Source organism: Camelus ferus, chromosome 13, assembly GCF_009834535.1.
Source record: "Camelus ferus isolate YT-003-E chromosome 13, BCGSAC_Cfer_1.0, whole genome shotgun sequence".
In the NCBI taxonomy this organism is placed as follows: domain Eukaryota; kingdom Metazoa; phylum Chordata; class Mammalia; order Artiodactyla; family Camelidae; genus Camelus; species Camelus ferus.
Window position 1 is genome coordinate 49,624,624 of NC_045708.1, and position 10,891 is coordinate 49,635,514.

The 10,891-nt window shown below is 39.2% G+C and overlaps 1 protein-coding gene across 12 annotated transcripts in view; it reads left to right on the forward strand.

The window, feature by feature from the left end:
• Nucleotides 1-10,891, forward strand: part of SGIP1 (SH3GL interacting endocytic adaptor 1) — a 184,429-nt gene that overhangs the window by 132,483 nt on the left and 41,055 nt on the right. For 7 of the 12 annotated variants that reach the window (XM_032494518.1, XM_032494519.1, XM_014564620.2 and 4 more), the window contains 2 exons: nt 1,283-1,410; nt 2,373-2,499. In XM_032494518.1, the coding sequence (XP_032350409.1) occupies nt 1,283-1,410; nt 2,373-2,499 (255 nt within the window). Of the gene's footprint in view, nt 1-1,282; nt 1,411-2,372; nt 2,500-7,344; nt 7,411-8,349; nt 8,410-10,891 lie in introns of all 12 variants that reach the window. The other 5 variants (XM_032494521.1, XM_032494525.1, XM_032494523.1 and 2 more) reach the window with 3 other exon arrangements.

The window sequence follows — 10,891 nt, forward strand, 5'->3', positions numbered from 1 at the left end:
TTTCAAATTGTTTAAACAAAGGAGCAAGGTTCATCCCCAAGGACTCTCCTAGGATGAAAGCAGATGCTGAGATGCTGGGTTTTGCTGCTCACCTTCAAAGCTCCTTAGTGTGAAAATCTGGAGATGGAGGTGTGGGTCTAGGATTATCCAAACGGCAGAGATTTATAGTGGGTTGGCGGGGAGGTGAGGAGGGGGCGGGCACTTTCCTGGAGCAGAATTTCTTAGAATAATTTGACACCTGTGCTTCAAACCAAAGTGGAAAAAACCTCAGGAGTAGCTGGAACGTTTCTGACTAATAAGAACTGTGTGGAATATTGATTTGACTTTCTTAAGATTGTTTGCTGAGCAATTGACCCTCGTATCCCAGACTATGACTGAAGATAGGCGGCCCCCCGAGGCCAGAGACCCTCCTGGTGTGCTGATTAGTGTGCATGCCGGCCTCTGTGTGTCCTCTGTGTTTCTCATGCTTGTCATTGACAGCCAGAAAAGTAAATCCAAGAGGCTCTTTAAAAAATTACCACAGAAATCATCGTGGGCAACCTCTCCGTAGACAGATTCCCACACATCGTCCTTCAAAAGATAAAATCCTCTAAATTCAACGTGTTTCCGTTAAGACACTACACACAAAGTATGCACGTAACATCTGATTTCCATTCTTACAGTTTGTCCCTTTGCTTACCATCCAGTGTTTGCTGACATTTACAAAGTTAACACTCATGTTTTCGAAGCACAGTAAAAAGGATAATGCTCTTCTACATGTTTATATAATATATATATATATGTATGTATATATGTATATGTATATAAAATGTGAAAGATCATTCTTTTTTTTCAAGTTCGAACTTCCATTTTCATCTTGGACATAAATTCTGGATATGTAAAAATCAAGAAAATTTTTCCTAAGTTGGCTGTGTGCATGGTGAAAATGAAAGCTACCCACCCAGCCAGCCAAAAGGGTCTGAAGAATATACTTTCCGTCACAGAGAGTAATAAAAGGATTTACCTTTCCCTGGGTGTCACATGACAACAAAAGGCAATGAGCTTCAGCTTCTGCCATCAACCATAGTTCAACTGAGTGATTTTTTTTCGTTATTGAAAAAAAAAAAACCCAAAAAAGCCCCAAAACCCCATGTGCTCCAGTGCTGACCTTACTAACTGCTGAAGTGAAGGAAGTGTGGTGATTGACGCTGTGCAGTGGGAGCCGGGAGGGCGGGACCAAATGATGACAGCACTTTGGCCACCTAAGTTTCTTGCCATTTTTAATGCCAGCTTGTTTTTTCAGGTGCATCATCCCCTGCTCGGCCAGCCACCCCCTTGGTTCCCTGCAGTAGCACCACCCCACCTCCGCCTCCTCCCCGGCCTCCGTCTCGGGCAAAGCTACCTCCAGGGAAGCCTGGAGTCGGCGATGTGGTATGTTCCCTTCTGCCCTGGCTGGCTCAGAAACGTCCAGTGGGAATGACCAGCAGGAGCCAAAATGCCTTAACACGGGTCATCGTAACTTCAGGTCTAAGCCTTACAGTACTTGTCCAAATGGCCCTGCCGGGTGGCATCTAAAACATTGTCACTGCAGCAAGAATGTACATTTCAGTCATCCTCAAATCTCTACAACCTTTCAAGCCAAGGTCTAAAATGGTGGGACAGCACCCTGGGGCCCTCAGTTCTTCTCTAGTGGATTTGATGCAAATTAAGATAGTAATGCTTGGCTGCGCTAAATCCTTAAGAATAGGAGGTGTTTCTTTTCATCATATGGATCTGACTTTGGAAGACTCAAAGGGAGGGAAAGTCCTGATTTCTGTCCCCAGACTACAGAGATATTGGTGGTAGGCACACTACATGAATAAAAAGGAGGATGGTGGCCCAGTGAGTTTTTTCTGGAAGATTCTTACGTGTGTTTTAAGTCTGAGAGGTGGAAAACATTCTGTGTGAACAATTAAAAGACTTCCAGCAGAGGTAAATTTCCTTGGTAACCACACATAGGAGTCACAGACTGGTGACATCCATGATACTTGATTTAGATAGCACAGTACAATATTTTGTACTCAGATATCTTTAAGTGGGTATGAACTCTCATATTATGTTACTTGCTTAGTCCCTGAGGGCATGTGAGTCTACCGTCCTGAAACATCACTGACCGCATCCCAGACCTCAGCTTCTCTAAATGTGAGGTACCTGTTGAGTGTAGCGCATTATGGTTTAAGTTTCCTCTAGCACCATCCACAAGCTCCTATATAGATATAACCAATTTCATGGTAAAAATGGTGCCACCAGTCCTCTTAAGAACCCGAGTTGTCATATCTGGGGCTGGGAAATGTTCAAAATATGGAACGAAGACCCGTGACTCTAACTTTCCATTTTTCTTCTTCTCCCCGCAGCCCCGACCTTTCAGCCCTCCCATACATTCTTCCAGCCCTCCTCCGATAGCACCCCTTGCCCGGGCTGAAAGCACTTCTTCCATATCGTCCACTAATTCCTTGAGTGCAGCCACTACTCCCACAGTTGGTAAAAATTATCTTCTCTCTTTTAATCCATTTGTGGTTTTGACTGGCAATTTTTTTAATGATCTGAAAACCCTAGAGTCTTATGTTTCTGGTCAAAATTGTTTTGCTGTGTGTTTTGCTACTATCATCTGACTCTTCTTTTAAAAGCACCTTCTCAGCAAAGAAGGCAAAGTGCTTTAACTAAGCAAATAAACAAAAGGATACGAACACCTGTGTTTTGCAGGAATGCTCTTAGGCTGTTTCCATACAGAGCTATTCATAAAATAAAGAAGAAATCGTCAAGTAAGATGCTGTAATTTAGATATTATTTCTTAGAATGCAAATAGTCTCCTTTGAGGGGAGAGCGTTTATTTAAATTCTGACGGTGTGACACATGAGAAATCACAAAATTTAGAACTTTTATTTTCTTGAAGCTTCCATTTCTTCATCACTTTGGTTCTCCTTCTGTTGACAGATGGTGTAAACATGGGCATTGTGGGACTTGAGAAAAGCTTCTGACATTTTTTCTAGTGCTTTTCAGTGATGTGTGGTCAATTTTCCCCAAGAAATAAGTCACTGCTGGCATTTTCAGTAAATGCCTTTTGTGCCTCTTTCCTTATGGTGTGATGAAAGTGAAGAGTTGAGATTGGCTGCTCAGCTGGATGGTTTTCCCAGGTTTAAATGCCTCATTTTGCCTGGAGCGTCTGCCCTCTTCCCAAGGCTGGTCTCTCTCTACACCTCTTTCCCCACCTTTCCTGGCTCCTGCTGCCTCTCACGTTTGCATGGTGTCTCCGACCTGGGCTTTCCCATTTCATTTTCCCCGTTGTTTTCCTTTCTTGTCCTGACTTCTGCCAAGTCTCCCGTATTATAAACCAGCTGGCCCATCCTGCATTGCTTGGGAGAATCATTAACCAAAGCTAAATAAATTCCTGCTGCTACTTGCCAAAGAGAGCACGCTACAGAGTTGCCCACGTGAGAAGTAATTTGATCAAAGCCTGAAGCTCTTCTGGGGAAGAAATCCCCAGTATCCCGGGGAAGTAAGTTAAGGTGTGCCTTTTAGGCCCCCAAAGAGAAATCCAATCATATCATGTGCTCTATATTTTTAATCAGACCAGCTCAAAAGAATTCTTCAGATTTGGTGAAAAAGAACCAGCTATCCAATTTTGTATGATGCATCAGATATCACAGACAGATATTTAACATTATTTATACAGCCAAGTCTATTCTTTATCTGCATCACCAGTTGGGGCAATTTGGGGCTCCCTATTTTTAGGTGCCTATTAGCTCATTTCTCTCTGGCTTTTGTTGTTGTTTTGTTTTGTTTTGTTTCTGTAACACCCAACCTTCGTTTTGAAGTCTCTTTAATACTCCTCATGGCTACAGTGTTGCCCCCACTCCCGCTCTGTTGTTTTTCCGTTGCTCTTTTTCCTCAAGATCGTTTGTTCCACTCACTCCATGTGATTTTGCTGGTTGGTCAGAGAGGAAAGTTAGGATAATAAACTGTCACTCAGAACGCAGACCTCAAGTGACCTCAGATGACCATCTAACATCTTCCTTCGACTCTGAAATTCAAAGAGAACACTGCACACACAGGGAATTGGAACTGTGTCTGTGTTTTGTGCAATGTGTTTTTATGCTCTCCGCTGCAGAAATCTCAAATCCTGGCCAGTGCCTTTGATACTTAACCCAGCTAAGGCTGCATTCTTTCACCACAGAGAGGCTGAAAAAAGAAAAACGTCACCTGAGAGGACAGTCACATTGCTTCATTGCTGAGGAGCATTCTGATTTAATCTGTTTGGTTCTGTTATTTTTATTTGGTTTTCATCTTCCTCACTGTCTTGTTCTGTATTTCCTGCTGCTGCGGGTCGCCTGACAGCCACTTCTCTCTGAAGTCCATACGCTGTCAATGACAGCCCAGCAGGACCTTGTGCAGTGTTGGTAAATGTCTTTTTGGAGAGGATATGCTTTGTTCATGACTGACTTGGAATGTCAACTGAATGTAGTCAAATGGCTTGAGGGAGACAGAGAATTTCAACAGCAAATTCCTGACATTGGTGGTTCAACATGTCCCTTCCATCACCACAATACTTTTTTTTTTTTTTTTGCATTTTCTGAGACACTTGTGCCAAAATTTGGGCAAGTGTGGTGGAAACTTTGCACTTAATGATTTATACTTGCCTATTGCAAAGTTTAATATAATTTGAGAACTAACTTTTTAAGAGCAAGTCTGTTTTTCCTACACAACGAGTCATATAAGGATATGCCCCTGAAAGGCTTTGAGCGTAAAATCTTTCATGAGACCCGTGATTTATAAAGTAGTAAATCTGATGCCACATCTGAAAAGAAGACTTTCTGTGCACTGTCACATTCAAAAAATAAAGTGTTCCCTTGCAGCTGTACTTCACTAAATTTAAGATACTTTCCAATAGGAGATGCACTATCATTTCATGTGTGACTGAGAAAGGGAGGGGAGGGCTGCCAACTGAGTTAAGGTGCAATACTTTCTTATATTGATTTTAAGACCCATCTCAATTTCAGAGAGGTTAAAATGTGAAAAAGTGCACAGATTAGAATCAATGAAATACAATAAACTCCTTTTATACTGAAAAAAGCTCACAAGATCTTCACTGTTTGATTTTGGGAAAAAAATCTGAATACTAATATGCAAATAGAGAAAATGCTTGAAGTTATTCTAAGAAACAAACTCCTAGACATTAAGAGATGAACAGGGAATTATCTCTAGTTGTAAATATCCAATTTATTATTTTTTATTTCTACGGGTGATAGTCACTTTTTAAGATGTTAGCAAAACCCTCTTTTGGTACCCCAATACAAAAAGGCCACCATAAAAACAATCTTTCTTTATTGTTAAATTCACTGTTAATTATATTCCTTCACTGTTGATTATGCATTTTTAGTTGCATTTTTAACATCTCAGGAATCTGTAATGAATGGACATTCATGGACACCAAAGGAAGTATCAGCTGGACTTTGATGCTTCCTTTGGTGTAGAGCTTTGAGCAAAAGTGATTTGTATTCAGTACTGGAATATTAACCATAACATCTAAAACTTGAAATATTTCCTCCAAGCCTTTGTCTTTCCAAGCTGGGTGGCAATTCTGACTTGGATAATCTTGTTAAAAAAAAAAAAATCTGTATTAACATCAATTATTCTGCACAAAAAGAAAGACCTTTGGAGGTGGGTATTCTTAATCTCAATTTAAAATACCCACATTTAATTTTAGTATTTTTCTTCTTTCTGCTTTTTTTTGGAGGGGGTGGGGGTGGGAAAGCCTGTCTCCAGTGCTAGCTGTCTGGCCAGTCCCCATCCCAGATCCTTTTGAGACAATTTCCATGGTTCGTTCTTAAGGACAATTTTGTTCAGTACTTAATTTGAGTGCTACCCTTGTTTAAATCCAGCACAGAGTTACCCAGTGACGCATTTTTTAAGTTCCCTGATTGATTTAGTACATTTGCTTCTAAGCCCTCAATGTCCACAACGATGATAAAAAAAAATTTTTTTAGCATGCTATTCAACCCTTATGAACTATTCTTTTGTAACTTCAACTCAAAGGACAAATGGCAGAATTGGAGGCTCCTTGTTTTAAGGAGATTGTAAATAGAAATTTAGTTTTTCAAAAGAAAGGAATATTCTCCACCATTCCCCACCAGCAGGTATGAAAAAGCACTGTTAACATTCAGTTTCTGCCAAGGTTCCTGTTTCACTTCCGATTTCCTGGAGATACAGAGCATCGGCTTTAGTGCTGGTTCCTTCTCCTCTCCTACAGATATTAAAGGAGTTGCATTCATTTGTTCTAGCCACCAAGGAAGCCACATGTATGAATAAAAACTGATTGACAGGTGATATCCTAGAGCCCTAAGAATTGCAAGGAAGCAATTTCCCTGCCTTACTAAGTCTAGGAGGCAAGCTAGTAGACTATTTTCCAAGAGATGTTGTTTATGAAGTAATTTTACTACCCTCATTCATTTCTTTATCTTACTTCTCTGCATTGTAAGGAAGAATCTCCCTCATTGCTCTTTGTACAGAATTTACTCAATTTTCTATTAAAGTTATAACCCTTCAGACCTGTGGCATTGATTGATCTAAATCAAATAGAGTAAAACTTCAATTATCTACATTTGTTTGTTGGTGAGAAGGGAGAGCACATGCAAAGATCTGGAATGGTTGGGGTTCAGAGCAACTGTTGTGACCAGTTTACAAAGACATTTGATGATGCTTGCTTCCAGAGCCAATTATGGAATTACAATCATGCTGTTCAAAATTACCCATCCATAACTACCAAAGACAGGTGCAAGACAAACTAAATTTGGATATTGATGGAGCTGAAATGGGATACTTCATTCAGGGACCTCAGATTTATAGTGTTGCATTTTTATGGTCTCGGTAAAAGCTTCCTCTTTCCCCATGGCGAGGAAGGTGCATGTGGGGTGATCCCACCGAGCTGTCAGCACTATGTCAGGAGTTTCTGTTGATGGACATATGTCTGGCCACTTGAGAATTGCGTCTGAGTGAAATACATTTGCACAAGTCAATTATTAATGATAATGCCTTTAACAACTCCCTGAAAAGGCAGGAGCATGATTTCTTCCATGAAGCTGACTTCAGCGAATTCACAGATGCTAAAACCCGGCATTTTAAAATTTTCAGTTTCTTCTCATAGACTTATCATGAAATAAGCACGTCACTTTTTATACCCTGTCCATAATCACAGTGTCTTAGGTTTTGTTTCCTTTTTCCATCAAAATCATTTCTGTGTTTCGATCAGTAAAGTGTGCTGCTTGATTTCATTTGAGATTTGTATTTGTGTTTTTGTTTTCCATTCCTTTATATTTCTTTGGTTCGTAGTGTCAGAAGATGATGTTTTTTATGACAAACTGCCCTCGTTTGAAAGGCGCTGTGAAACGCCTGCAGGTATGGTGCTAGCTGAGTGATTTTTAGATATCTAGACTTTAAAAATCCAAGCCATTATGCCATCTGAACGCTAAACTTCATGGACATGCTACTCACCTCATGAGTGTCCAGTGCCTCTCAGATGCACTATCTATCTACTGTTCATCGTGGAACTCATGCCACTGAAATGTTTTTTAAGTGACCATATTAAAAAGCAGCAGGTTGCATGACAGTTTCTCAGTGAAAAGGGTCAAAAAAGGTGGGATGCTATTGCTTTGTGAATTTACAAAGGAAGGAATAATTTAACTGCTCAGAATTACCTGTTCAGTGATGTCTTTTTAATTTAGGATAGAATAGAGCACCATTAGTAACCTTGCTTTCTCTTTGGTATGTAGGTAAAGGGTGTTTTGTGTCTGGATGCCTAAGATGATTTCAGGGGAGGGGACGGAAGATATATGACATCTTCCATGAACTTTCAATTTATATGCAATGCTGTTGTCATTTAAAGCCTAAGCTAAGTTTTATATAACCCATAACTCCGAGTTTATTTTTTTGAAAACAAAGAAGGGGATGGCATTGAAGGTGCAATGGACACAGCAATTGCTGAATGACAGTTTGCCCAAACTAGTGCAGTTAAAATACGCTGACGCCCCTGCATGGCCAGGAAGACTTCTGCTCCGTGCGCACAAGCACCAAGTACCAAGCTACCAGCCACACGTGCCCATCCCTTCAGGCCTCCATAGCTTTGCTTTTGCTTTCTGTTTCCTGAACTAAAAAAAAAAAAAAAAAAAAAAAAGATGATTGCCAGCCTTCCCTTTTTTTTTCCTGCACGCTAATGGCATGCAGTGCCTCCTCCCTCCCCCATAGTGAGATTAATGACCTGCTCTGTAACTCATACTGTGTCCTTCTCTCTCCTTCTCCTTAACCTTCCCCATCCCGCTTCAACTCCTGGCCATACAGAGAATGAACAGCCTTCCCTCGTTTGGTTTGACAGAGGAAAGTTTTATTTGACTTTTGAAGGTAAGTAGTACATAGCATACCAGATTCTAATTTGTCCTCCCCTCCTGCTTTCTCCCCATCCGCATTTCGAAATCCCAGTTCTCATCAAAAGACCTGGTTTCGTTTGCTATATAAAAATGCTATGGCTACTTAGAAAATATTCAACACTAAAGAAAATATTCCATGAATTTGGTTTGTATGAGATCTTCAATTTTTCATATTAAAAAAAATGAAAGCTAATTTGCAGTTAATATTGGTTACTTAATTAACTGTGTTAAATTGAAAAAACAAAAACAAAAACAAAAACTATTTTGGGCAAGGAACTTAACTCTGTCAACCAGGGCTCTTTCCTAACTCTTTTGCAAATGCAATGCAACAAATATAGGGACATTTTTGGCTGGAACTGCCATTTAACTTTGCTTTAGATAATTAATATTTCAGATTTAACATCCACTATTGTGAAATATAAATACACAAATATATTCTTATGACAAGGAATGCTGCATGGGAGATCAGAAAAATAAGGAAAAGAGAAAAGAGTATTTTTAGTAAGTTCTGTTTACATCTTCTGAAATTGAAATTGAGACTGGAATGACTTTAAAATGGACAACTACTATCGGACTTGCCATTTTAGAAGATTAAAAAATATGTACATAAGTATAATGTCAGATCTCTAACCTCGGTGTTGGATAATTTGTTATATTCTTTATTAAGTGTTAGCATTCTTTTGTTCCATATTTAAGTTCTAAATCATTTTAACAGGCCAGGCATTTGATGAAATGGCTCATTTAAACTAATGATGTAGGGAAAATTAAGTAATTTAACTTAATTAATGGGATATCTTACACATAATGTTTCAGTTAAGTCTCTACTCTCTACCATTTTAAACAGCTAAGTTTATCCTGGGATCAAAAGTTGGCCAGAAAATACTATACCCTAGAACTGAATATAAATATTGAACTTGCCCTTGTATTTCACAACAACAAAGAGAACTTTGGTAATTTAAGTGTATGTTTTAACACAATTTTAAAAATAGGAATGACCGATACAGATTTTTAAGTAGTTTGTGCAGTGTGGCTTTTTTTCTCTCAACAGTGAACGTTCCTTACAAAGTGGTCCCAGAGACAGAAGTCCTTAGCTTGGAGTAGTGTGGATAGCCGCAGAGAGTATTGTCTGATTTAAAACTTCTCCAACGCTCGATGTGTTGTCCGGGCTCAGGCACAGAAGGGGTGGATAGGCAGTTTTTAAAGGAGGATGCATATTTTTCACATGATGTTGGAAATCTTCATTGCCTCGGGCCATAAATTTTGTAATAACCAAGGTGCAAAATTTACAAACTTATGAACATCTAAACTTCCTGTTTGAATCAGATGGAGTTAAAAAGTGGCCAGGTATCTTTTTACTGATCAGCACATCTCAGAGGAGAAGTTCTGGTTGAATAGGTTGGTGATCTTGACATACAGCCAATACGTGCCCCTTTCTCTGGTTCAGTCCAGCCATAGCAGCAGCTGCGGTTTACTATGTTTAACCAGGGAAGTAAACAATATGTTACCAGCAGCCTTCGAGTAATGTCTAGGGGTCCAAAAAACATCTTTGGTAACTTTTTTGCTGTTGTGGTTTGTTTTAGCTTTAGAGTGTCTATTGGCTTGTTTGCATGTGTTTTGGTTTGGATTTCTTTAAACAGAGAGAGAGAAACTTTTTTTTTGAAGGTACCAATCTAAAGACAACTTTTGGTTGTTAGTTTGTTTTTAAAATATGTATCATTGATCAAATATAAGTGTTGATAAACGTATGGAATAACGATGTGAACCACATTTTTTTTCTTTTTAGGAAAATAAAATGTTTGTTAGTAGATTTCTGGGTATCTAAAATTGGTAACATCGCCATTCTATTTAGTGAGATCCAAATTCCGTTAAGCATCTCAGTTTGGTCCATGAGAGGTCATGCAGGAAAGAGGTTTAACTAGAAATTAACTGGATCTCTAGTCTCTGTGTTACCTTCATCTTGGACTTTGCTCAAGTCTGGGAAGTACAGACAAGGCTTCCCAAGGGATTATAGGCGCAGCCATGTCATGAATGTGTGTCCCTATTATTTCTTCAGGAAATGCTCATGCAAATAAAAGTACGTCAAAATGAACTTCAGGGGAAGACTTAGGAGAAACTAAAAATGACACCTTAACACCTGAAACTAAAAATGTCACAAGAATGGCTATATTTTAAGAATAGAAAAGGTTTTATTTTTGTCATTTATTTACATTAGTCTTTCAGGAATTTTTTGCTGGTGCAACCCAGAATGATTTTTTAATTTTCTGCTGTGATGACAAAGTGACACTGAAACAGTGCACATTAAAATGTCTTGGGAATAGTGCTCCTACCCAAATTCTAAACCCCATAGAGGCTGTCATTCAACATGTTTTATTGAACAGCACTTCTTGTATATTCTCCTAGGGCACTCTGACTTCACCCACATTTGTTATTAATAATATTATGATTATTGTTAATTA